The 24,935-nt window shown below is 42.2% G+C and overlaps 6 protein-coding genes and 1 long non-coding RNA gene across 12 annotated transcripts; 5 read left to right on the forward strand and 2 right to left on the reverse strand.

Annotated features, from left to right (window-relative positions):
• Positions 1-5: 5 nt before the first annotated feature.
• galk2 (galactokinase 2) lies at positions 6-2,783 on the forward strand. Its single transcript, XM_088379833.1, has 10 exons — positions 6-261; positions 329-417; positions 587-710; positions 803-896; positions 982-1,128; positions 1,207-1,305; positions 1,396-1,548; positions 1,649-1,859; positions 1,942-2,143; positions 2,285-2,783. The coding sequence occupies exons 1-10, from the start codon at positions 212-214 to the stop codon at positions 2,490-2,492; spliced, it is 1,377 nt and encodes a 458-aa protein (XP_088235959.1). The 5' UTR covers positions 6-211; the 3' UTR covers positions 2,493-2,783.
• On the reverse strand, positions 2,546-6,713 carry LOC148396110 (uncharacterized). The gene is made up of 2 exons (XR_015859228.1): positions 2,970-6,713; positions 2,546-2,858 (listed from the first exon to the last, which is right to left on the reverse strand). It is a non-coding gene; the product is annotated as an uncharacterized LOC148396110 (long non-coding RNA).
• Positions 5,215-5,990, forward strand: nop10 (NOP10 ribonucleoprotein homolog (yeast)). The gene is made up of 2 exons (XM_088379842.1): positions 5,215-5,418; positions 5,605-5,990. Exons 1-2 carry the CDS (start codon positions 5,365-5,367, stop codon positions 5,743-5,745), a joined length of 195 nt encoding a protein of 64 aa, XP_088235968.1. The 5' UTR covers positions 5,215-5,364; the 3' UTR covers positions 5,746-5,990.
• On the forward strand, positions 6,129-9,351 carry sqor (sulfide quinone oxidoreductase). 3 transcript variants are annotated; one of them, XM_088379836.1, is made up of 11 exons: positions 6,129-6,387; positions 6,653-6,836; positions 6,923-7,093; positions 7,184-7,237; positions 7,309-7,503; positions 7,575-7,784; positions 7,869-8,052; positions 8,344-8,411; positions 8,488-8,666; positions 8,744-8,849; positions 9,192-9,351. In XM_088379836.1, coding segments are annotated over exons 1-10 (1,305 nt in total). In that variant the 5' UTR covers positions 6,129-6,385; the 3' UTR covers positions 8,802-8,849; positions 9,192-9,351. The 3 variants fall into 3 exon arrangements, with proteins under 3 accessions (XP_088235962.1, XP_088235961.1, XP_088235963.1); XM_088379835.1 differs by lacking the exon at positions 9,192-9,351 and having other exon boundaries at positions 8,744-9,166; XM_088379837.1 differs by lacking the exon at positions 9,192-9,351 and having other exon boundaries at positions 6,129-6,368; positions 8,744-9,166.
• A 410-nt stretch (positions 9,352-9,761) lies between these two features.
• Positions 9,762-15,219, forward strand: ctdspl2a (CTD (carboxy-terminal domain, RNA polymerase II, polypeptide A) small phosphatase like 2a). Of its 2 annotated transcripts, none has more exons than XM_088379831.1 (13): positions 9,762-10,115; positions 11,257-11,468; positions 11,714-11,849; positions 11,916-12,068; positions 12,209-12,436; positions 12,645-12,741; positions 13,086-13,197; positions 13,295-13,381; positions 13,460-13,522; positions 13,612-13,691; positions 13,787-13,913; positions 14,026-14,121; positions 14,334-15,219. In XM_088379831.1, the coding sequence occupies exons 2-13, from the start codon at positions 11,283-11,285 to the stop codon at positions 14,397-14,399; spliced, it is 1,431 nt and encodes a 476-aa protein (XP_088235957.1). In that variant the 5' UTR covers positions 9,762-10,115; positions 11,257-11,282; the 3' UTR covers positions 14,400-15,219. The 2 variants fall into 2 exon arrangements, with proteins under 2 accessions (XP_088235957.1, XP_088235958.1); XM_088379832.1 differs by having other exon boundaries at positions 11,714-11,843.
• Positions 15,220-15,455: 236 nt separating this feature from the next.
• On the reverse strand, positions 15,456-19,298 carry parp16 (poly (ADP-ribose) polymerase family, member 16). Its single transcript, XM_088379838.1, has 7 exons — positions 19,185-19,298; positions 18,195-18,391; positions 17,941-18,078; positions 17,656-17,862; positions 17,362-17,533; positions 17,144-17,288; positions 15,456-16,822 (listed from the first exon to the last, which is right to left on the reverse strand). The coding sequence occupies exons 2-7, from the start codon at positions 18,381-18,383 to the stop codon at positions 16,687-16,689; spliced, it is 987 nt and encodes a 328-aa protein (XP_088235964.1). The 5' UTR covers positions 18,384-18,391; positions 19,185-19,298; the 3' UTR covers positions 15,456-16,686.
• Positions 19,299-20,022: 724 nt separating this feature from the next.
• On the forward strand, positions 20,023-24,501 carry scamp5a (secretory carrier membrane protein 5a). 3 transcript variants are annotated; one of them, XM_088379840.1, is made up of 8 exons: positions 20,023-20,196; positions 20,269-20,356; positions 20,865-20,940; positions 21,027-21,146; positions 21,769-21,925; positions 21,996-22,097; positions 22,183-22,300; positions 22,362-24,501. In XM_088379840.1, the coding sequence occupies exons 3-8, from the start codon at positions 20,934-20,936 to the stop codon at positions 22,548-22,550; spliced, it is 693 nt and encodes a 230-aa protein (XP_088235966.1). In that variant the 5' UTR covers positions 20,023-20,196; positions 20,269-20,356; positions 20,865-20,933; the 3' UTR covers positions 22,551-24,501. The 3 variants fall into 3 exon arrangements, with proteins under 3 accessions (XP_088235966.1, XP_088235967.1, XP_088235965.1); XM_088379841.1 differs by lacking the exon at positions 20,269-20,356 and having other exon boundaries at positions 20,885-20,940; XM_088379839.1 differs by lacking the exon at positions 20,269-20,356 and having other exon boundaries at positions 20,024-20,196.
• Positions 24,502-24,935: the final 434 nt, after the last annotated feature.

A 24,935-nucleotide genomic window follows, 5' to 3' on the forward strand; every position in this document is an offset into this window, starting at 1 on the left:
GCGTCTCGCCTCCTTCATTCGATATCGTTTCCGTATTTGTACCGCTCAGTCTTACTGTTCCGCAGTCAGTTATATTATGTATGTTTTCGCGAGTCGGCGCAAAACGCACGGTTAACAACTGATTCCGAATCAGCTGAATCAGCATCCGGTCAGCTGAACAGGACTTTGCGTTCCGTGTAACCCAAAAGAACATCCGTGATTTCATTCAAAAATGGCAACAAATCCTCCCAAATTCAAAGTTTCGGTCGTTGATGATGAAAGGTGAGTATCCACAGTTACTTAAAGGCTAAGGAATGAAGGAAATGATGTTTGCTTTCTTTATATTTAGGCTGCAAAACTTGAAAAATACTTTTGAAAGACAGTATGGAGGATCACCTCTCTTCTATGCATGTGCACCTGGAAGAGTCAATCTCATAGGTAACGAACTTCAATGCAGAACGTAATGGACTCTATTGAATGATATAATTAGAAAACACTGTATAACATTGGATTTAAAAAAATTCAATATGCTTTGATCCCAGTATGTCTTTGTTTTATGGTTGACATTAAATTCTGCTTGTCTCCCTCATTTTCTTTTATATTACAGGAGAGCACATTGATTATTGTGGCTTCTCTGTGCTTCCAATGGCAATTGAACAGAATATTCTTGCTGCCGTCTCATTAAATAATTCAGGGACAATCCAACTATCTAATATTAATCCTCGCTACAGGTGGGACTTTAAACCTTTCCATATGTGGGTAGTATACATGCCCATCATAGATGGGATAATAAATATGAATTATGTCTGTTTTTTTTCTGCAGCAATATTACAGTGTCCACCTCAGAGGAAATTGTTATTGACAAAAATAACCCAAAGTGGTATTATTATTTCCTGTGTGGAGTTAAAGGCATTCAGGTATGACATATGAACCTTGATCAGACTGCGCAATATATACAAGAGGTCCAGATTTCATAAATTAAACCTCTTGTGTTCACAATAGGAGAAGTTTGGGATCTCACGTTTACAGGGAATGTCATGTGTCATCGACGGAAACATTCCTCCAAGCTCCGGCCTGTCCAGTTCTAGTGCTCTGGTTTGTTGTGCTGGACTCATAACAATGGAGGCAAATCAGAAGTCCCTCTCCAAAGTAATCCATAATCGAATCATTCCAAAATACTATGATAACCAGCAGACGTGCTTAACAAACATCATCTTTGTATTTCAGGTAGATCTCGCAGAGACATGTACCAAATGTGAGAGCTACATTGGCACCGAGGGAGGAGGCATGGACCAGTCCATCTCAATCCTGGCAGAGAAAGAAACAGTATGTTAAAAGTCTTCACTCTCATGAATAAATATAGCAGGTCCACTCTATAGTATATTGATTTCTTTTGTGTGATGTGCCCTCCAACAGGCAAAACTGATTGAATTTGGACCTTTGAGGACCACTGATGTCCCACTCCCTGACAGTGCTGTGTTTGTAATTTCCAACTCATGTGTGGAGATGAATAAAGCGGCATCTTCACATTACAACAGCCGTGTGGTGGATTGTCGGATCGCGACAAAGGTATGATGTCAAGGGAAGGTCTAATTTTTTTTAAAATCTGAAAAACTTCTCGGATGTGTGGAAAGCCAACAAACATTTGCTTGTGTTATTGTGAGCACAGTTGCTGGCCCAAGCTAAAGGATTGAACCAGAAAGAGTTTTTGAAGCTGGCCCAAGTGCCGACAGAGATGAATGCATCCCTGGAGGATGTGCTGGCACTGGTGGAGGAAGTTCTACATCCTGAACCGTACAGCCGAGATGAGATCTGTAAGATTTTGGGAATCACCTCCCAGCAATTCTCCACAGAGTTGCTTAGTGCTAATACTCAACACGGTGAGTAAATAAACAACAGAAAGAATGCAACAAAGACAAGCATGAATTTGATTTCTTACTTTATTTTTTTTGTCACTCATAGTAACTCATTTCAAGCTATACCAGCGAGCCAAGCATGTATACGGCGAAGCAGCACGTGTGCTACGCTTCAAGAACGTGTGCGACTGTGCACCTAGTGATTCTATGCAGTTACTTGGTGACTTGATGAACCAAAGCCACGCGAGCTGCAGAGATCTTTACGAGTGCAGCTGCCCTGAACTGGACCAATTGGTGGACATTTGCCTGTGAGTATAAAGTCTGACCTAATCTCCAAAATACAATAGAGGTCTTGAGTATGCATTTTCTATAGATCGGATGAAGAAGCCATCAGAACATATCAGAAAATGTCCTCACAGATTTTTGTTTTTGTTTTTCCATACTGACAGGAAATCGGGTGCTGTAGGCTCCCGTCTAACAGGAGCAGGTTGGGGCGGCTGCGCTGTGTCCATGGTTCACAGGGACAAAGTCCAGTCTTTCTTGCAAGCAGTAAGGGAAGCTTACTACCTCCCTGATCCACGAAGAGCAGCAATGGAAAAGCAAAGTTTCTTTGTATCAAAGCCTGGAGGAGGAGCTGCAATTTATTTTGAGAAATGATGTGTATTGTTATATACAGTATTCACTTGAACAAAAAAAGCTGGATAACAATAAGGTAGCAAAAATTTGAATTTATTCAGGCAAGTGAAGGAAAACTTTTTTTCGACAATTTTTTTTTTGCTATAAATGTTTTGTGCTATCTTGTCAGGGGATGTTTGAGAATATTTGTCATTTTTCACGTGTACTGAGTGTTGTTAGTCATCTAAATGTTGAACAGAGGCTGTGATGTACCGAAGTCAAATTCCTTGTTTGGCACGCTCAAACATGGCGAATAAAAACTCTTGAATCTTGTCTTCTGGTCAGTATTTGATATACTTAAGGTGACAACATCTGGGAATAAGTTTGTCCTTTGGCGTCTTGTTCTATCTTTGTTGTAGAAATAAAAATTGAAAATAAGACTTTCGTTAGACTTTCCATTACTTGTTCCAAATACAAGACAATCGAGCTGTATTTTAAATTTAGTGTTTATTTTTATACCATCCATCCATCTTCTTCCGCTTATCCGGGGTCGGGTCGCGGGGGCAGCAGCTTTAGGAGGGACTCCCAGACTTCCCTCTCCCCAGCCACTTCGTCCAGCTCATCCCGGGGGATCCCAAGGCGTTCCCAGGCCAGCTGAGAGACATAGTCTCTCCAGCGCGTCCTGGGTCGTCCCCGGGGTCTCCTACCGGTGGGACATGCCCAGAACACCTCCCCAGGGAGGCGTCCAGGAGGCATCCTGATAAGATGCCCGAGCCACCTCATCTGGCTCCTCTCAACGTGAAGGAGTAGCGACTCTACTCCGAGTCTCTCCCGGATGACCGAGCTTCTCACCCTATCTCTAAGGGAGAGCCCGGACATCCTGCGGAGAAAACTCATTTCGGCCGCTTGTATCCGAGATCTCGTTCTTTCGGTCACGACCCATAGCTCGTGACCATAAGTGAGGGTAGGAGCGTATATCGACCGGTAAATTGAGAGCTTTGCCTTTTGGCTCAGCTCTCTCTTCACCACAACGGACCGGTACAGGGTCCGCATTACTGCCGACGCTGCACCGATCCGCCTGTCGATCTCACGCTCCATCCTCCCCTCACTCGTGAACAAGACTCCAAGATACTTGAACTCCTCCACTTGGGGCAGGATCTCATCCCCGATCCGGAGAGGGCATTCCACCCTTTTCCGATCAAGGACCATGGACTCGGATTTGGAGGTGCTGACCCTCATCCCGACCGCTTCACACTTGGCTGCGAACCGTTCCAACGAGAGCTGGAGATCACGGCCTGAAGAAGCCAACAGCACCACGTCATCTGCAAAAAGCAGAGACGCGATGCTGAGGTCCCCAAACCGGACCCCCTCAACGCCTCGGCTGCGCCTAGAAATTCTGTCCATAAAAATTATGAACAGAATCGGTGACAAAGGTCAGCCTTGGCGGAGTCCAACCCTCACTGGGAACGAATCCGACTTACTGCCGGAAATGCGGACCAGACTCTGGCATCGGTGATACAGAGACCGAACCGCCCTTATCAGTTGGCTCGGCACCCCGTACTCCCGAAGCACCCTCCACAGAACCTCCCGAGGGACACGGTCGAACACCTTCTCCAAGTCCACATAACACATGTGGACTGGTTGGGCGAACTCCTATGCACCCTCGAGGATCCTGCCGAGGGTGTAGAGCTGGTCCACTGTTCCACGGCCAGGACGAAAGCCACACTTCTCCTCCTGAATCCGAGGTTCGACCTCCCGACGGACCCTCCTCTCCAGCACCCCTGAATAGACCTTACCAGGGAGGCTGAGGAGTGTGATTCCCCTGTAATTGGAACACACCCTCCGGTCCCCCTTCTTAAAGAGGGGAACCACCACCCCAGTCTGCCAATCCAGAGGCACTGTCCCCGATGTCCACGCAACGTTGTAGAGGCGTGTCAGCCATGACAGCCCCACAACATCCAGAGCCCTTAAGAACTCCGGGCGGATCTCATCCACTCCCGGGGCCTTGCCACCGAGGAGTTTTTTAGCTACCTCAGTGACTTCGACCCCAGAGATTGGAGAATCCGCCTCAGAGTCTCCAGGCCCTGCTTCCTCAATGGAAGGCGTGTAGGTGGAATTGAGGAGGTCTTCGAAGTATTCTCCCCACCGACTCACGACGTCCCGAGTCGAGGTCAGCAGCACGCCATCCCCACTGTAAACAGTGTTGACGTTGCACTGCTTCCCACTCCAGAGAACGCCGGATAGTGGACCAGAATTTCCTCGAAGCCGTCCGAAAGTCATTCTCCATGGCCTCACCAAACTCCTCCCACGCCCGAGTTTTTGCCTCCGCAACAGCCGAAGCCGCGTTTCGCTTGGCCATCCGGTACCTGTCAGCTGCCTCCGGAGTCCCACAGGCCAAAACGGCCCGATAGGACTCCTTCTTCAGCTTGACGGCATCCCTTACCGCCGGTGTCCACCAGCGGGTTCGGGGATTGCCGCCACGACAGGCACCAACAACCTTACGGCCACAGCTCAGGTCGGCCGCCTCAACAATGGAGGCGCGGAACATGGTCCACTCAGACTCAATGTCCCCCGCCTCCCCCGGGACGTGGGAAATTTTTTATACGAAAATCAAATAACCCTCGTTCATTTTTAGATTATAAAATCATTTGCATTTGAACAGTATATTAACCAGTATAATGCATCACTGTACAAGAATAAATGTTTTTCAGTGATCATTCCCCGTTGAAACGAAATTCGATTCTTAAAAAGTCCCTTTCCCAGAATGCTTAGCGCCGCAGGGCTTCAAACCGGAAATCCGCTCTTGTTTTTAATCTCCTCAAGAAACGTGGTATAATTCGCAGCGTGCGGACCAATATAACGGCATTTTGCTGTTGTCCCTGCTGTTCGTATTAGTCCTTTGCTGACTGGCGACATGTTCTTGCAATTTTACTTCGACGATAATGGGGACAGAGTCTACACTTTGAAGGTATGTTGTTTTTCGTCATATTATTAGCAGCTAGCATTACCCAGTCAAATCTCTTTGGCGCCTGTTGTTAGTGTTAGTTTGAACCCCTTAATATCTCCTCTCAGACCAGTTTCAGGTCAATCAATATGAAATGAGCTGTTTCTTAAAATTGTAATAAACTAACCTTGTGTTGTTCGCGATTGACAGAAAGTGGCACCCAATGGCCAGCCTACCTGCTCGGCCCACCCAGCCCGCTTCTCCCCAGACGACAAGTTTTCTCGACACCGGGTGACCCTGAAAAAACGCTTCGGGCTTCTGCTCACCCAACAGCCTCGACCTGTTCTGTGAACGAGATCAGATGTGGAGGGATATTTGGAATGCATAGAAGAGAAGGAAACTTGAAATCCTTAACGCGCCAGGACTTGTCCCAAATTCTACTCCTGCAAATGTGCCGTGTGATGTTTACATTGCATTGTCCCTTTGCAATAATTTCTTTTTTTTTTTTTTTTAAAGACATTTGATTTTGTGTTGGAGGTGTCCAATAAACACCCAGAGATGAGAACAGTTGGAATAAACACACGATACGACAAATATGTGGTCGTTCATGTTAAATTATTTGCCTCTGTTATGTAAAGTAAGCCTGTGGTCAAACGTATTTAATGAAAACTAACACTGCTGTCATAGATGGATAAACACGTTACTTGATTGTGTTTCATGTATTTCATTCAGTATCTTAGTATCACATTGATAAGGCTACATTTTTAAGATTTTGCAATGGTAAAATGAGGACCCAGTATTTCGAGACCACTTCCCACCATTTAGATGCTAGTGTCGCATCTGATTGGTCGATAACTTGAGGGGGCGTGACCCTGGTGCCAGTCAGGGGAAGTGTTGAAAGTTCATTTCGGAACGCTCAAACCCGACGCGACGTAAATACTGTAGATCGTGGCCGACAACCGATTGTAGCAAACGTAGGTACCTCCTGCCAATGTAAGTATGATATAAGCTTTTTCTAGTCAACCTCAATTTAGGCGTGTACCTGCCTGTTTATCGGTATAAATGTTATTGCGCATTATCTCGGAGTCACGCAATAAAGAGTGGCAAACTGTCAAAATGCGTCAATTTTGTGAAATTGAATGTCATGTCTTGAATGATGTCGCCATCAACGACCCTTGTATTAGCTGAGATGTGGCTAACTTCTAACTTTGGGCTTATAAATGCATCAAATGATATGTCATTGTCTTCATTGGAACAGGATGGCTGCCTTCCGTGGTTCTGTGGGCTTTTGCGCCTCTCGTCTTCACACAAGCAGTCGTTCCTCTGCAAAACAGCATTACAAAATGTTGGTGCTAGGTGGAGGAAGTGGAGGAATTGCAATGAGTGCACGCATGAAGAGGATGCTGGGAGCTGAGAATGTGGCAGTAGTGGAACCTAGTGAGGCAAGTACAACTCATGACTGAAAATAATTATTCTTAAGATTTTTTTCTTTTACTATCATGCAAATCTTTTTTATTTGACTCTTCAGATGCATTACTACCAGCCCCTGTGGACTCTGGTTGGGGCCGGTGCTAAAAGTTTAGCTACATCGGGAAGGCCCACATCAAGTGTTATGCCATCAGGTGTCAAGCTGGTGAAATCTAAAGTTGAGGAAATAAACCCGGATGCAAACACCGTGCGCACTGATGATGGGTCTGAGGTATGTTTGTGTTACTAAGGCTGTAAAGTTGTTCAGCGTGCAAGCGTTTGTTGTCATATTTAATGAGGTGACCTTTGTTCCCAATTGCAGATCTCTTATGATTATCTGATTGTTGCTCTTGGTTTGCAGCTTCATTTTGAAAAGGTGAGGGTGTGCTTTTTATTATTTCATTTCTTTTACTTGTCAGCAACATGCCAGCCACTTTATGTCCTCAGATTAAAGGTCTGCCTGAAGGATTTCAACATCCAAAAATTGGATCCAATTATTCACTTGAAACTGTGGACAAAACTTGGACGGCCTTACAATCCTTTAAAGAAGGCAATGCTGTATTCTCTTTCCCAAACACACCGGTTAAATGTGCTGGAGCTCCACAGAAGATAATGTACCTATCAGATGCTTTCCTCAGAAAGGTACGGGAATTTTGCACATCAGTAAAACTGTGTTTTTATTGTTAATTTTTTTATGTGTGTTTCATGTTAAGACAGGAAAGCGGGCAAAAGCAAATATAATTTACAACACTTCGCTTCCTGTAATATTTGGGGTTAAGAAATATGCTGACTCACTTTGGGATATTGTCAAACAACGGGATATCAATGTGAACTTGAGGCAAAACCTGATTGAAGTGCGTGCGGACAAACAAGAAGCTATCTTTGAGAATCTTGACAAACCGGGTGAAACGACAGTCATTCAGGTAAGTCATTTTCAATGCAATAGCACAACAATTCTATTTAATTTACTTTACATATTTCAACCATTTTTTTTTCTTTTTTTTAAGTACGATATGCTTCATGTTACCCCACCCATGGGACCCAACTCTGTGATAAAAAGCAGCCTGCTGGCCGATGAGGGCGGCTGGTTGGATGTCGACAAGGACAACCTTCAACACAAGAAGTACCCAAATGTGTTTGGGATCGGGGACTGCACCAACTTGCCGACTTCCAAAACGGCAGCTGCTGTTGGTAAGACGTGATGTTGTGTAAGCACTAAACTGCCGTTTCTGAGTCATGATTCTTCTACCCATTTGGTTAGTGTTAAAACCGACTCCAAACTAGACATCTGAGCTTCACTACATAAGAATTACTTTGAGGAATGTTATTATGAGCTTTTCTGTTTACATTCCACGCATGCATTTAAGATGTGGCTTGATTGTGAGAGGCCATGTTGTGTGTTTGGATGTTTTTCCCCATCTGAATTTCTATTTTATTTGTCAGTTTTTGTAATTTATTCAGTTAAATGGTTTCTTGTTTTAGCCGCACAGTCTGCTGTTTTGAACAGAACCATCAAAAAGATTTTGAAAAATGAGAAACCAGATAAAAAGGTAATGTATTGCTCAATGACAAAAATATATAGTTTTTCCCTCAACAATATATATATATATATATATCACCTTTTAGTATGATGGCTACACATCATGTCCATTGGTTACAAGCTACAACACGGTTGTTCTGGCCGAGTTTGACTACAATGGTGAACCACTGGAAACGTTCCCCATCAACCAAGCCAAGGAAAGGAGACTCATGTACCACATGAAAGCTGACGTGATGCCCCACCTCTACTGGCACGGGCTCCTCAGGTACGTTTATTCTTCCCCAACTAACGATCATATAACCTTTTGATTCTTTCTTATTTGTGTTAATGTGTCATATTCAGGGGCTTATGGGGTGGACCAGAACCATACAGGAAACTCCTGCATCTTGGGATGAAGTGATTCCTGATGATCAGTGGGGAAAAGCCGCTTTTACTTTACAGGATATAAGTAAGATTTAGCTTTCATATTGCTGATGAATAAAATGGCATTGCTTGATTGTATTTAGATTCTACTAAAGACAGCATAATATTTGTTTCATACAGTTTAACTTGCAACATGTGGATTTTGTCCAAGTTGTGTTAATGTACGTGAATGTTAAAAACGGACCATTAGTCATATTTGCTGAATCGCAGTTGGACTTCCTTGTGTATCGCAATGTGTTTCTACGCCAAACTATGAATGTGAATGAAAACTGACTCAAAGTTTCTTAGTGGTTTTTCTTTGTGAGATTATAGTAAGTAAAGTATTAGAAACTGAAACATTAACATGTTGTTTTATGTATCTCTGAAGACAGCTACGATGGGCTCCAGCGCATCTGCAACACTTGTGAGCGGTTCATTTAACGGGTGGATCATTTTTGAAAGCCTGGCGATAAAACAAAAAGTCAAGTAGGTCTTTATTCAGAACCAAGCCAAGAGCAATTTGTGCTAAGGTGACCTTAGTAAGGTGAACGTGACACGGTAGACAAGTGGAGATAATAATCATAAATTGTGCTATTTATTGCTGACAATTGTATCTAAATAATTTTTATTTATCAAGGTGCTATGAATAATATTTGTTACTATTTCAGTGCTGTGTGGTGGGGGAAAAAGGATGTTAATCTTTTTACTCCTTTGCCACCCAGTGGAAGGAATTATGTGGTTCTGCTGTATTGAGTGAAAGTCCGCTCAAAATTGACGTCAATTGAAATGCATTGGTCAAACCTTAAATTCTCCAAAGAAAACAAATAAAGCCCCAATATGTTTTTTTCCACCGAAAAAAAGGGGATTGCCACTTACCAAAAATACATATATTGTGGGGAAAAAACTGTCAATAGGTGAATCTGCGAGTGCCACTATACCTCGCTTTGTTCAGATAAGTATTTTTATTCCTGGTATTTTTTTTCCTCTTCTTTCGATTTCTCGTGTTTTTGTTGTGTTGGAAGCCGTGTCCGCGGTGCGCTCGTTTTCCTGTCTTCTCTACGCCACGTTGGTTCGCGCGCGCGCATGTCGCATTCTCGCGCGCACTCGCGTATGTTTGTGATGAGGAGGAGGCGGGAAATGGCGTCCGTAGACATGGTCGATCTGTGACTACTAACCACCGAGAGAGAGCGACAGACGCCAGTGGGCAAGCAGCGAGCGTTCGCGCCGACCTCTGGCGGGCGCCGTCGCGGCTTCTCAGCCGCAGAGCTGTAAACGCCGCGGGACGTTTTTGGAAGCGCTTCGTCCGTTTTCTGTGAGTACAAGTACAGCGTCAACATGTGTGAGCGGTGAAGTGTTTGTGGCTTCGCTTAGCTTGTCTGCTAGCTAGCTGCTAGCCAGCGAAGGGGGCGTAGTCTAATGGCTGAAAATAGTCGTGGATCGAAACAAAACGATGCCAGACCGTAGCTCGGGGGAATATTGTTGTTTTCACTGCCAAGTCAATGATGCGTTAGCCTGCCAAACGCACGTTCGAAATTACCCACGTCTCCGTAATGTCATCGTTTCCCTCTCGTTTTGTTAGCATGGAAGCTAACAGTGGCTAAACGTAAGCAACGGAACTGATCGGAGGAACCTGGCAACGTTGACATATTTATGGAGGAACAGTGAAAACAAGTCTTGTACTGTCGCGATCTCGTCCACGTTCCACTGGCGGCGATTGTCCGCGTCAAGTTATATATCGGCGGGCTAACGTCAACCATTGGTGACGTCTCTCCTGTCCGAATGTTTTATGGTGAGCGCATTCGGCGGTGGTATTCAAAAGCACATTTAGAAGACGTTCAGCTCGGATGGTCGCGAGTTAAAGTGACCACACATAACATTAAGCACAATTGGCAGGTCAATTACAGAATTGATCCTCAGTGGTTGTGCAGTAGACACAAGTGAGCAACATGAGGGAATGTTGACATCGGCTGCGCCGCAATGCAAGCAGATGAGTTGCCGCAAATGATGTGGGGAGAACCTTCAACTCATTATTTCCCGACCTCCAAAAACTTTAAATGTTAAAAATAAAAATGACATATGTTTGCATCAAAACACCAAGGTTCTAATAGTTGGGAATTTTTTATCAGTTTTGATATTTGCTTTTGAAATTAAATTAGTTCTTAGAGCAGGTTTGTTAATGTTCAATGCTACATCTCCATAAAATGCTTGAATCAGAGTAAATATGTAAAAACAAATGGACCTTTTGTTTAAAAAAAAAATCCATTTATCACAATCCCAACAGGATAAGGATGTCGCTTTTATCGAGTTCTGTTCAAATGGAGATGTTTGAGGAAAAATTACCCATGTTATTGTAAACCTGTGAAATAATGCAAGAAAAAAAAGAAAGTAACTCCCTTTTAAGTAACTTTTTTTTATTCCCAGTCTAAATGAAAAATTTCAACATCTCTTGGCAGGTCCTTCTATGTGATGCCAGAGCACGATGCGGCTGAGAGCGCGTAAAGCTTCTCAGCAGCCCACCTTAGGCCGTCGAGCCCCTACGTCTCTGGCCAAAAGGAAACACTGTACAGTGGCGGCGTCCCCACTAAGAGGCCGAGGCAGGATGCCGAAGAATGAAGCGGGCCTCTTGTCCACCATCAAGAAGTTCATCCGGGGTGACCCTGTCAAGGTAAGCCTAACAATAAACAGAACTGACTTGGAATGAAGCTTTCAAGTAGTCTACCAATTAGCCCATAAAAAAAATCAAAATTTTGGAACAAAGTGATGGCGCAGCTGTAAGGTGCTGGAAAAACTTTTAAAGTGAACGCCACTGAATTGGAAATGTTTCCTTGGTGAGGGAACGTGGTCCTGTATTGAGAAATGAAAACTGTAACAAAAGGTTTTGTATCATCGTACCCGCTTTTATTTCGGCAGGTGGAGCCGAATATTCCTGCCAAGAGAAGTCGTATTAATTGCAGCGCTAAAAGCGACCTCATCACGTCAGCACCACAAACGCGAGGCCTTGCCAACAAAACCGTCTCTAGAGTTTGCCGAAAAAGTCCAGGTAAAGGTACGATATTGTTACATGCAACCTTTTGCCACAAAGCAATATGCTGAATGTTTTTTTTTCTCCCAGTAACAGATACAGTGACATGCAACAGCAAACCCTTAAAACCAAACGGCAAACTCGAAGCTTCAGTTGAGGCGGCGAGCAGTCCTCCGCACACAACCCTCCTAGGAACTATCCTCTCTCCTGTTTTCAACTTTTTCTCACCAGCAACCAAAACTGGTAAAACACCCACACATCATTATATTTCCTGCTCGTGTAATTTCACACTTGGCTAGTCACTCTTTGTATGGAAACGGTAATACATACGTACATTTTGCACAAGATGTCTTTTTGAAGAAAAAGTGCCATCCTTTATTTAGCCACTCCTGGTTCCGACTCTCCGGGCCAAGCTATGGAGGCAGAGGAGATCATGAAGCAGCTAGACATCGAGCAGGCCGAGGAAATGCCCAGCAGCATGCTCACGTCCTCCGATGGAATCACAGCTTGTCATGGCGCCCCGCCGTTGCAGCAGAGACTCCAGATGAGCACTGACTCCACCGTGGAGGACGGCGAGATCGTGACTGAAAGTGACATGCCCTCGTTAACAGGTACCATCAGCTTGAACTCCTATGTAAAGAACACCAACAGTGCCATCTAGAGGAGTCCAAAAATAAAACACCTGGTTCACAAAGCAAATTTGAAGTTTCATTTTCTCACCATAACCATATAGTTTCAATCATCTCAATAAATGTGTACATTACCTTTATTTTAATATTTAGGCACATCATAAAAAAATGTATAATCTATCTCCTACAGCTCCTCCTGGTTGTTTGCCTGATGGCAGCTATCCACACACGTTACCCCCCGCCCCCACAGAGCCGTCATACGAGGAAGACTGGGAGGTATTTGACCCGTAAGTGCGCGCACACACACACACACACTGGTACACAAATAATGAGCTGCCAAGTAAAGATATCTAATAAATATAAAAGCGGACCTTCGGGGGCCAGGGATGTTATGCTCCTAAATTACAATGCTTGCTACATAAAAAAAAGAACACTAGACACCTGCAAAAGCAATTTAGAGATCACAATTGAGATTTACATAAATTTGCCACCTATCAATTGCCACTAAGGTTGGATTTACACTTCATGGTTCAAAAATGTCTAGCTCTCAACAACAGCAAGCACCAACGCCATGCATCCTCGTCACCTTCCAACTGTAACTGTCCTTTTTTTGGTGGCGTCTACTTTGAAGGTACTTCTTCATCAAGCACGTGCCACCGTTGACAGAAGAGCAGCTGACACGCAAACCAGCACTACCTTTGAAGACGCGCAGCACGCCCGAGTTTTCACTTGTCCTTGACTTGGTAAAAAAAAAAAAAAAGCCAAGGACTCTTTTGCACTTTGTGTCCTCTTAGAAAGTGAGTAATCACTGTGTATGTTTTTTTTTTTTTTCTTACCCAGGATGAAACCTTAGTTCACTGCAGTTTGAACGAACTGGAAGATGCTGCACTGACGTTCCCTGTGCTCTTTCAGGATGTAATCTACCAGGTAAGAACTCTCTCAAACTAGCTAGTATGTGTCCATGTTTTAGTCTTTGTTGCTGTTAACCCATCTCCCTGAATGTAGGTGTATGTGCGATTAAGGCCCTTTTTCCGAGAGTTTCTGGAGCGCATGTCTCAAATGTATGAGGTGAGGTTTTCTTTTCACTCCACACAAACGGGGATTTGACTTAACTCAAGCTGCGCTGGGTTTAACAATTACATTTTGTCGTATTACAGATTATTCTCTTCACGGCGTCAAAGAAAGTATACGCTGACAAGTTGCTCAACATCCTCGATCCCAAAAAGCAGCTGGTCAGGTCAGTGAAGTAATAGTGGGAGAAAAAAGAGCCAAAAATATGTCTTCATATTTTTTTCCTCAATGGTGACCATATTTGTGTGTATGTGTGTTTAGACACCGTCTGTTTCGTGAGCACTGCGTGTGTGTCCAAGGAAATTATATAAAAGACCTCAACATTTTGGGACGGGATCTTTCCAAGACGATAATAATTGACAACTCACCACAAGCTTTCGCCTATCAGGTAATAATTGTGTCTCATCAAATTGTGTGTCAGTGATTGTGGTTGTGGTCCCAAAACAAGGGCACAACAGTACAAGTTGTTATGAGAATCGTGCGCTCGTGTGTATTATCAGCTCTCCAATGGGATCCCAATCGAGAGCTGGTTCGTGGATCGAAATGACAGCGAGCTTCTCAAGTTGGTTCCTTTCCTGGAGAAGCTGGTTGAGCTGGTAAGAGTTCACGCAACATATTTTTCAGTGTTTCTTTAGCACCACCTAGTGGCGTCAATTTTCCAAGTGAAGACGATTACTTTTTTAAACTCTTTTGCAAGGGGCCATCAATTAGTGTTGGATTTTGGCAAAAGGGCTAACGTGGGATAACGATGCTTTTTTTTTTTTTTTTTTTAACTCTTATCTGCTTCATGTCACGTCGATTTTATTAGAACGACGACGTCCGACCGCACATCAGAGAGCGCTTTCGCTTGCACGACCTCTTGCCTTCAGACTGAGCAACTGGCTTCCGCCCTCTGCACCGCACCCTCTAAGGGAAGGATGTAGTCAATGGATTTCTCGATAAACTCCATATTGACATTATTGTTTTTCTATTAGGAAAGAAAAAAAAAGAGTGAAATTGATGTTTTTATGCAGAGACACTCTTGACAATGTGACTAAATTGCTCACTGCAGCGAGCTCGCTTCTTTGGAGGTGTTTTGTCTGCCACTTTGGATCGACAAAACTGAATGTGTTTGTGTTTGGCCAGTCAAACTTGTATACTATTTTCTTGTAAATACATGTACAGTTTTTTTTCCCCCCCCTTCAAATTTTTTTTTTAAGTTGAGATTTTAGTACGGATACTTTGGCTCTGTTGTGTTTTTATTTTTTAAAGAAAAAAAAGATTAGTGTTATGTTTCCAGTATGCCTGCTTTACTTTTGTGATGCTTTATTCCATTACATGCAGTTGTCTGTTTAAAAGGTGCAGTTAAAAAAATGTTCTGAGACAATATTTTAAGGTTCTGTATTGTAAGATAGACTAGACTTTTAACTAAATACAAAGCCATAATGGCCACTCCCACATTTGCCATCTTGATGGTCCATGATGATGACGACAAAGGGCATTAACATCTAGCTCATTTGAAAGATGTCATTCCTCAGTTTGAGGAGAGGGGGGGGTTGACACCAGCCATTGCTTTGAATTCCAGTTTTCTGGGACATCTTTTTGATGTTGGCGTTACAAACAAGTTTTATTGACTCTTGAATGATCAATCATGATGTATTCAGTGTTATTCAATGGTTTTTCCATGAAAATAAATATGTTTTTATAGGACTTCATACCTGGATAGATGATGAAGCACTTTTCGTTTGCGTCGCGTCCAAGGTTCTCTGTACAGATATCAGCTTCATGACATTGGCATTTTTATGTGCCACATTGTGGAGTTGCTCTCTTAGGAAGAGAGAGTGCGTGTGTTTATATCAGTGCAAGGGGGAAAAAAAATAATTTTAGTGGACAAGAGAAAAGGAATGATATCCTGTACATCTTTTCCAGTTTCAAAAAACATCACAGCACATGAGCCGAATATATTTTATTTTTATTACCGCTTTCAGTGTATTACAAGACATGATTACAATAGCTTATTGCTACCAGTAAGTGCTTTTTTCCCCCAATATAATTTTGGAAATAACCACTAAATTATTACAATAGGCTTCCTTGCAGGAAGACTTTACGCTCAGATCAGTTACGTTTGCCGACAATTAGTTTCATTGATCATAGTCCTTGTACAATAGAATACAAAATTTGCGGTGCAATAAAAACACCTAAAACATACTGTGAGAATGATTCATTGAGGTTTGCAAGCCGGCAGCGAGATTTGAGTCTGTTACTCCCTTTTGAGAGGACACAATTGACAACTTCATCTTTACATACTGGTTAGCAGTGGTGGGAAGTAACTAAGTACTAATACGTCATTACTGTACTAGTTTTCAGGTATCTGGACTTTAGTACAAGAGTGTTTATTTTTCTAACAACTCTGCTTTTACTTGCTACATTTGAAAACAGATACAATATATTTGGAGGTGCAAGACAATCTTATTCATGGATTTAAGAGAATTCAAATATAATTTTTCTAAGCCTAAAACCACGAGATTATAGCATTGAAAATATATCAGTCCAATACGACAAAAGGAAAACGGGTAAGATGTATTAACTCAATTGCTGATATTAGCTAATTTAGCATTCAGCCAAAGTTAGGAAGCTAGCTAGCTATTAACAATAGCTAAATGACCTTTTTAAGGAGTTGAATCATTTTTAACCAGTATCTATAGTTTCCTGTAATTTGTTCATATTTTGATCAATTTTCTGTTGGAAATCATTAAACAGTTAATGCATTTCAGGGTCAAACTTTGTATATCATAAAACCTTTAATAAATGCACAAGCTATCTTTTAAGTTGCAGTTTAACATTCTCAATTGTCACACAAGTGAAAAACATTGCATAAAAAAACTTAACTGGAATCATGACCTTTTTTTCTAAGTGCAACTTGACAGTCAGTGTGTGGGTGGGATTTCTATTTTATTTTACATGTGGATTGGGGTTGTTAAACAGCATGCTACATGGTCTCAGTTTAAGCTCCTTTTTTTTTATTTATGTACTGTCACTGAGTATGTTTTTACCTTCAGAAGAAAATGCCTGTCGCAGGAAAACAAACAGTATCAAAATGTGCAGTCAAGGTGCCAATGGGCGTCTTGTTACAGTGCTGAAGGCACGGCGGATAAAAACCGAGTCAGTATTTGTGCGGTGGGTCAGCTGAAGCGTCTGTTCCAAAAGGATGTAAACGTGTTGGAGTTGAACGTGCCGATAAATATGAGCAGCAGAAGATAAAGACTCATCATGACGGCAAAGTGGTGTCTGAGGAACCACGAGGTGTTGCGGGAATGTCTGTGATGAGGGGGGGAAACAGACTGTCAAACTCTCTATCAATTTATCCTCTAAATAAAAGTAATCAATTGAATCAATTTCAATTTCACACTAATCTAAATGACACATTTTAAATCATAACAAGTTAAGTCTAACTTTTTACTTTAACATGCAGAGTTTTACGTCATTACTTGAAATTCCACGTTGTGCTTCGTTTCATGTTTTAATGTGCTGTTTTACAATTGTGTGGTAGGTTTTCCATTCTGGAGTACCCAATCAAGTTTGATTACACCCTGTAGTTATTTTCAGATTATTTGCGACATTTAGTGTGTAGCTTCTTACCTGGACATGTGTTTCCTCTGAGAGTAAACAAGCAGGTACTTAACACGCAAAAGCTGATTGTTTGTGACCACAAAGTACTTCTCCGGCACATCCCCTGCCTCGCTGTTCTTGGCCCTCGAGCGCTGACGGTCAACAATTTCTGAGTCTGACACAGGCGAGATGAGAGCATGGATGTCACACAGATGCAATTTGCAACTCACAGCGTGACGGCAACGCACCTTTCCTTTTCACCTGGCACTTGACGTCCGGGTGATCGATGACTTCACATAAGGCGATGCAGCTGAGCAGCGGCCCCAGTAGGCTTTCCCGCCAACCGCTGCTGTGGGGGCTATAGAGGACAGCCATGCTGAGGTCACTGGTGAGGTAGGTCCCCTCGCCATACACCGAGTTCTGTATGTGACAAGTGGCGGTAAAAGTTTGAAAATGCTTTTCTACCAAAACAATGAAATCTTTTTTCAAGTCAGAGTCACCAAAAGCCAAGCGGAAGTGCCCCGCACAAAGTCCTCACTGACCTTGTTGAGGTGGCAATGTAGCCCGTTGTGAATGATAGAGTGAAAGTTCTCCAGGCGACTCCCGTGAAAGGCGTATAAGACATCCCTGCCCTCTCTCATCCGTTCAAAGCGCGCGTTCAATTGGTCGCAGTACTCCAGCTCAAACAGGAATTCCGGCGCAGGGGCAGAAACACCGGCGCTTTGTGTCAAGGCACAAAGTTTGGCGAACTGGTTGCCAAACGGATAAACGTGAGTATGTGGTTGCGAAAATTGCCACGTGTGGCGTTTGCAGAAAATGTGTTGTACCTCGTCCCTTTGTAGTGTCTTGACAGCAAAGCTCTTGGAAGAGAGGATCCAGTGTGCAAGGGCCACATGGTGCTCTCCCTCTCCTGGCTGCAGTCGTACTAACTCTCTCACACCTGGAAAGGAGTTCACATCTGCCAACTAGACACACAACATGGAAAGAAAGATAGATGTGAGGCATGGCACACTTTAGTATTCCTATTGAAGCATGTTTGGTGGATGCAGAAGGAAGGCGAAACAAATCGTGGACATCTTACCAATGCATCAAAGTCTTTAATGTCGTCGTATACGTAGCGAGGAGGGAAGGGGCGAAGCAAAGAATCCTTCTTGTAGTTCTGGGCAGCAGCAACAAACAGGCTGCAGCGAAGATCGGCCGCCACAGGATCTCTGAGCAGACAGGAACACACCAGCTCTCGGACCACCTCAGGTGGGAGCGGCGGCTGCATTCCCGGCACTGCAAATAGAAGAAATTCAATTGAGAGTGAACAGAATAGCAACATGGGATTGAACCGAGAGTGACGTGATGCACTTCTGAAAGGAAACGTGTCCGCTTTTAAGTGATGATTTTGACTGTGAGTCCTTGAAAATATCATTTCTATCCTTTGTATGCTTTCATGTAATGTTTTTGAGACTGTGGGCCCTTGAAAAAGCAAATTCCATCCATTCCATGTTTCATACATATTGCGGATTGACAATAAAAGCAAACTATATCTAGCACAACTCACGAGTGAAATTTCAGGATGAACCTAAAATGCACTTTTACTGTTTATCTTAATTTAACCATCCCAAAACTTTTGAATGCACATGTTCAGTGTTTCAATACTTTAAGCACAACTATTCTATCTATTTGTAACAACGGAATTGTCAGTTTGTTCTTTGTAAGACATTCTGAAAGCTATTTTCAATGGTTGTTTCTTCCTGCAACACGACAGAGAACAGCTTCCAGCTATTGACCACATTGTAGTTTGACAGCAAACAATACATTGCGTTTGTATACGTGATCACAAATACAAGTTTAGGAGCATAAGCATAGGTTTGGAAGAAATCACAGTCATGAGTGAAACGTGCAGCTTTAGCTGCTAATGCTAACAGCTAATGCTAGCTGTCACTAATTGTCGAGATGCAAATATACTGCTGAGTAAATAACATCTATCGCCTCAAGACGTACGTCACATTAATAGACTCGATTGACATTCGGTCTTATTTCCTCTAAAATATAAAAGTTGAATGTTTTCAAGCGGCCTTACCTCAAGTTTGCGCAACTCATTACAGGCAACTGGAAAAAGCTGACATCAGCCAATGGCTCTGTGGCGTTCAATGACTTCCGGGGAAAAAAAAGTCTTATGACGCAATGAATCGTGGCGCTCGCTCAAGTAATAATATGAAGGGCTATGTTGAGAATTAGGCCACATAAACATAAATATTTCCTCATCTTCTTGCTTGTAACGATAACTGAATCTTTAATGGGTACAAAAATTACATAATTCTTTTCTCAAGGACAATTGAAACTGAAACAAAATCTTTTTTTGTAAAAATATACAATGGCCACGTATATTTTTATCTTATAATTTCACAGCTGTATGCTTTTTCATGTTTATACGTTAAATTAAATATATTTTTTAGTAAATTGGAAGAAGTAAATAAGGTTGAAAAAAGATAGTAATTTTTTTTTTATCTTACCCTAAAAAGAAACAAAAAACTTTCCCTGACCAAGATGAGGGGATGTTTACACATTCAAACTTCATTTGGGGTAGAGCAGTTTGTCAAATGTTCAATTTACGAAGAAATCCACTCGTACGCTGGACAGCGCATTCTTGTTTTTTTTTTTTTGTTTTTTTTTTTTTTTGTGCTGTTTGGCGAGCTGGTCTGCAGATAGCGCTTGGAAATAAGGTTACGTCATAGGGCAAGCAGCCAATCGAGTTTGAATGTGTAATCATCCCCAAACTGTTGCTGATTAATCAGTACCGCTTGCTTTGGTGATTGGTCGATTCGGGCCAGCAGCAAATCCAGTGTTTTTGTTGCACCCTTGTCTTGTCCAGGCGTGCAAAAACCGTGAGCGAGTAAAAAAAAAAAAAAAAAAAAGAAAAAAAAAGATCACACATCACGTGATTGCCTCTTCCTCCCAAACCCATAATTCGATGCCAACGGTACGTTTCTCTGGTGGATGCGTCCGTTTCGAAGCGTGCATTTGGACCAAGATTCATTTATAAAATGCATTTTAAACAAAACGCGGGATTCTAGGAACTCAATAAACGCAAGGTAAGGCTCATTATGCACATATTTCTATTCATTCACTCTCGAAAAGCATTCGAATCCAACCGGGTTCCGTAGCCTTGCTGTCCCGGGGAAGAAGCGCGGATGCACCGGTGACGTGACGCTCAGGGTGAAGGACAGCGCTTTTTCATCGCCCGGCATCGAGGTGCACGGTTTCCCACTGCAGTATCCCCAATCGACAGAAAAAGACATTTGGAATAGATTCGGGATCACAGTGTACATAAGCAACCCATAGAAGATTAGGATCGGTTTTGCAGACACAGCTTTCATATTCGAAGGCGGAATGATGTCCTTCATGGCATCCACCATGCTGTGCACCAACATGTCCTCCATCAACCGCCACAATACTATAGCGTTTTTATTGTATATGAGTATTGTGCAATATATGAGGGTCCGGTTGGCTTATATGTATCACAATTGTCCCACAAGGCCACGTTGATCCGAGCTGTTATCTGTGTTACACAGCTTTCAAATGGGCCTACTAGTCATTCATTCATTCGCCCTCACAAATAACAAGAAAAGGGACTTTATGGATGAATGCACTGGTATGATCGGGTAGAGCCTGTCGCCTTTTTGTATGGGGGTGGAAAATCTGTCACAAGAAGGCCAGTACACGTCATGTTCTCAATTTCTCTGCCCCCTCCCTTTTTTAGCACTTTTGTTTTTACGACAGCTGATCTTCAAGCTATTTGCAAGCAGAGGAAAAAAACACAGCTCTCATCATGGCAGGTATGCTAAAATACCTTCAAGTATATAATATAATGTTACCTTTTTGCAATGTAGACTATTCCTCACACGTGTTTTTGCAATCCTAGAGAACAACTTCCCCCCCTTGCCTCGATTCATCCCCCTCAAGCCGTGCTTTTACCAAGATTTCAATGAGATCCCTGACCAGCGTCGCACCATGTGCAAGCGGCTGTATTACTTGTGGATCTGTGAGTAGTGACATTTTTGTTGTGTGTGTGTGTATCATAAGCTGTTATACCCAAACAGCTGTTTTACCCAAAACATGGTCCAGGATAGCTGCAAGACCAGAGTGACTGCTTTCATTGTCATTTGCCATCCAGTTAATTTACGTAAATATTGATTGAAGCATAGTTAATTTATATTTTACGAGCATACATCTCTCCAATAAAATACAATTGGGATTACTATTCAATTCAATATGATTTTTTTAGTTTTAAAATTTGACATACTGCCCAAGTTTGAAGCTTTTTTACATTATTACAGGCTACTGAGTGTTATTCACAATTCACAAAGCCACTTTTCGTGTTTGTGTATATTTCGTTCTAATGTCTTACTGTCTTCTCTGTGACTCCAGTGACATATTCTTTGTGTGTTTTAACATACTTGATGATTCTGATTTTACCACGTAGGCCTGCTGTTTAACAACAAAATGTAAGTGTAGTGGAAAAGTAGACGTTGCTAAAGTAGAAGCACTCTAGTTGTAAATAAATTATAGAGCCAGTCTTCTTTAAATTAGTATGCTGAATGGTGGGCAGATGAGATTCAATAAAGTAAAAAAAAATGACTTAAATATATTTCTTTCTGTGACAGTGAATAGTGCTACACTGGCTGTTAATCTGATTGGCTGTCTGGCGTGGATGTGTGGGGGAGGCGGAGCCACCAATTTCGGCATGGCTTTCCTGTGGCTCATCCTCTTCACCCCTTGCTCGTACGTGTGCTGGTTCAGGCCCATCTACAAGGCCTTCAAGTAAGTCCACTTCCACACATGGAAAAAGGGCCTTGTTTTTCACGTGCAAATGTTCCCACCCCCAACTCAGGACGGACAGCTCGTTCAACTTCATGGCGTTCTTCTTCGTCTTCATGGCGCAGGTTGTGATCAGTATTATCCAGACAGTTGGGATTCCGGGTTGGGGGGTATGGTAAGCGTTTCACATCGGTTTTGCTATCTTATAGGTTATATTAAAAAATAAACGATATGAACAATGTCTATGTTGTGTTGATCAGTGGCTGGCTAGCTACCATCACGTTCTTCAGCACCAACATCGGCTCAGCTGTGGTGATGTTAATCCCCACGATCATGTTTACTGCTGTGGCGGTGCTCTCCTTCATCGCCCTCACAAAGGTTACTCACGGTAGAAAATTCCTCCTCCATTTTTGCTCCTTTAACATGTTGTGTCGTTCAGGTGCATAATTTCTACCGCGGCAGCGGTGGCAGTCTGGGTAAAGCCCAGGAGGAGTGGGCCACCGGGGCCTGGAAGAACCCCCACGTCCAGCAGGCGGCTCAGCAGGCTGCAATGGGGGCTGCCCAGGGAGCCATGCAGCAGAACCAGTACTCGGCAGCGCCCACCTATAACTATGATGAGCCCATGTAGGACAGGGAAAGGGACCGGGTTCTTCTCTAGAAGAGATACAAAAAGGGATGAATTCAGAACACAACTCATAATTAGGTGCCCTTCGGTAGATATCACTTTACAAGATGAGAAGAAAAATAATGTAGGGACAAGTGTTAGGTGCAAATGTACTGTACATTTATTGAACATTATGTGAATAAGTTACTTTTTGTATCAGTGAGGGAGGACACAGTCTTTGTGTCACATCTTTACAGCATCAACACTGGCATATATGTGTCTGAAACACCTGTAACATCTAGCTTGTGTACTTTTTTTTATTTTATTTTAATCCCCAAAAAGCAAAACAAGTGCCACTGCATTGATAAAATGGGCTTAGCATAGCAAGAGATGAGATCACACCAGAAAGTTAATAGGTACACATTCTTACACAAAATTGTGTGGAATCACAATGTGTCAGTCTTATGCTAAGCCGTAAGAAATGATGCCGATATTGGTACTGCTATGAGTTTTAACCAATTTTGTAGCTTCCTTATGCTAAGCTAAGGTTGCTAAGCTAGCTATATTCTTTCAGGCTACTATTGAAATGTTAACAATTAGTAACGTCACACTATTAATGCCTAAGGCTCCATTATGCTGGAATGTCAAATACGTTTCAACATCTTCATATTGGTGAGTGAGTTGGAATAGTTTGCACCTGTCTTTTCATTAGTTAGTTAAAGTATGGCTGTTTCTTTTTAAATTCCTACTCACTGTGTCATCATACTATATTGGGTTTCCTTAATTGGCATAATTCACTATAGGAACATACTGGTTGTGTAAAAGTACAAACCATTTGCTGGAAGCTCCCCTTTACGGCAGATTTTTGGACTTTGAGCCTACATTATCACTCAACACGTGTGCCGTAAAAAGGGCTGCCGAGCCGTAGTTGACGGGATAAACATTCCAAATCTGTCTTGAATCTGGAAGTTGGAAATACAATGTGAATAGTCAATGTTGTTGGTCGGTCATAGCAGTCTGTGATCAGTTTACCCTCTCTGACAAATTCTCCTTTTTGTAAATGCTTAAAAAAAAGCCTCCTTTTTTCTCCAAGCTCTGGACAACATTGTCATTTTGTGGCTGTCTCTGTTATTCCACGAGTAGGTGTACTATGATATTTATTGAAGAAAATACAATATGGATCTCAATGAGGTGAAAGTGGAAACTGTCAGCGGAGGTCAATGATTTAAACGTCTTCAAGTTTCCCGAGATGGTTATTGCCTGTGATTGTAGATTTGAAGGAAATGTAAAAAAAAAAAAAAATTAACTGACTGTTTGTTATTTCCAAAATGTGACTTGTCTTGTCTGATTGTGATGATGTGGTATTCTCTATATGCAATTTGTTTAACCTTTTAATTATTTTACTTGTTGATGTTTGGATGAGTTTCAAGCACATGTTCATTGCTCTGTTCGCCCCCCCACCCTTTTTTTTTTTATATATAAAATTTTAAGTATGTTATGTTTTGACGCAGGTGCTCAGTATAAACCAAACTGTCGAGCAATTTGAGTAAAGCAATAGCCAAATGGTTTGACTTGTACAATTAGATGAGCTCCTCAGTTTGGACTTTTAATGGGGAATGGGACTGCTCTCAGAATGAAAACCACTAATGTAATTTCAGTATTTATGTTAGTTATTTGCCAACTGGATAACTTTATTTCTCAGTGCTGTATTGGAGCTTCCCAAAAAGCCATTTCCTCCAACGTTTCCATGTGTACCGTTTGCTGTTGGATATGTATAATCATGTACTATAGCTTAAATAAGTATGAATATAAAATAACTCGTGGAAGTGCGTAAGTGATCATGGATAAAATAATATTCAATTAAGATGGATTTAAGAAGGCTGTGTCTCCATGAGAAAGATACGCAAATAATTTTTTTGTGTATTTTGTATTATTTGATCCTACCCTAATAGATATTAAACAGTTATTGCTGCAATTTTCAGTTGGAATATATTTTCTATGCACACAAATTTATCTATCTTCCAATGCATGCTCTGTTCATTAAATTGCATGTTTGAAAATATTCAGGGCTTTTTGGATTTCTCAAATACAAAGCATCTTCTAGGGACCTTTGTCAGAAAGATAGAGCAACTTTCATGAATATTTTATTTTATGACACTTTAAGTATTTTACAGCCTGAAATACACAATGGTATTTTATGTTAAACACCTTTGTTTTTATTTATTTTTAGGGATCGCGTTACTGCCTGACCCCTGAACGATCTGCGACGCGCATGCGTTAAAGATCGGCCATCTTGGATGTTGCCATGGACCAGTTCCAGCACGGAGTCGATGTGAATTTGAGCAAGGAGTTGTTTTGCAAATTTTAGGTGGATTTTATTGCACATGTGACCACTGTGCAAGTTTTTAG

The sequence above is a fragment of the Syngnathus floridae genome, chromosome 6, assembly GCF_059516105.1.
Source record: "Syngnathus floridae isolate MCC-2025c chromosome 6, RoL_Sflo_1.0, whole genome shotgun sequence".
NCBI classification, from domain to species: Eukaryota; Metazoa; Chordata; class Actinopteri; order Syngnathiformes; family Syngnathidae; genus Syngnathus; species Syngnathus floridae.

Coding starts and splice junctions, on each gene's coding strand:
- sqor (XM_088379836.1), top strand. Junction 7,504..7,574: donor CAGATGCTTTCCTCAGAAAG/GTACGGGAATTT, acceptor TTTCATGTTAAG/ACAGGAAAGCGGGCAAAAGC. Junction 7,785..7,868: donor GTGAAACGACAGTCATTCAG/GTAAGTCATTTT, acceptor CTTTTTTTTAAG/TACGATATGCTTCATGTTAC.
- scamp5a (XM_088379840.1), top strand. Junction 22,098..22,182: donor ATTCCGGGTTGGGGGGTATG/GTAAGCGTTTCA, acceptor TGTGTTGATCAG/TGGCTGGCTAGCTACCATCA. Junction 22,301..22,361: donor CCTTCATCGCCCTCACAAAG/GTTACTCACGGT, acceptor TGTGTCGTTCAG/GTGCATAATTTCTACCGCGG.
- nop10 (XM_088379842.1), top strand. CDS start 5,365: ATGTTCTTGCAATTTTACTTCGACGATAATGGGGACAGAGTCTACACT. Junction 5,419..5,604: donor ACAGAGTCTACACTTTGAAG/GTATGTTGTTTT, acceptor CGCGATTGACAG/AAAGTGGCACCCAATGGCCA.
- parp16 (XM_088379838.1), bottom strand. CDS start 18,383: ATGCAGCCGCCGCTCCCACCTGAGGTGGTCCGAGAGCTGGTGTGTTCC. Junction 17,289..17,361: donor GTGCCAGGTGAAAAGGAAAG/GTGCGTTGCCGT, acceptor CGCCTGTGTCAG/ACTCAGAAATTGTTGACCGT. Junction 16,823..17,143: donor CAGAGGAAACACATGTCCAG/GTAAGAAGCTAC, acceptor CCCTCATCACAG/ACATTCCCGCAACACCTCGT.
- galk2 (XM_088379833.1), top strand. CDS start 212: ATGGCAACAAATCCTCCCAAATTCAAAGTTTCGGTCGTTGATGATGAA. Junction 262..328: donor TCGGTCGTTGATGATGAAAG/GTGAGTATCCAC, acceptor CTTTATATTTAG/GCTGCAAAACTTGAAAAATA. Junction 2,144..2,284: donor CAATTGGTGGACATTTGCCT/GTGAGTATAAAG, acceptor CCATACTGACAG/GAAATCGGGTGCTGTAGGCT.
- ctdspl2a (XM_088379831.1), top strand. CDS start 11,283: ATGCGGCTGAGAGCGCGTAAAGCTTCTCAGCAGCCCACCTTAGGCCGT. Junction 13,692..13,786: donor CCCAAAAAGCAGCTGGTCAG/GTCAGTGAAGTA, acceptor ATGTGTGTTTAG/ACACCGTCTGTTTCGTGAGC. Junction 14,122..14,333: donor TGGAGAAGCTGGTTGAGCTG/GTAAGAGTTCAC, acceptor CGATTTTATTAG/AACGACGACGTCCGACCGCA.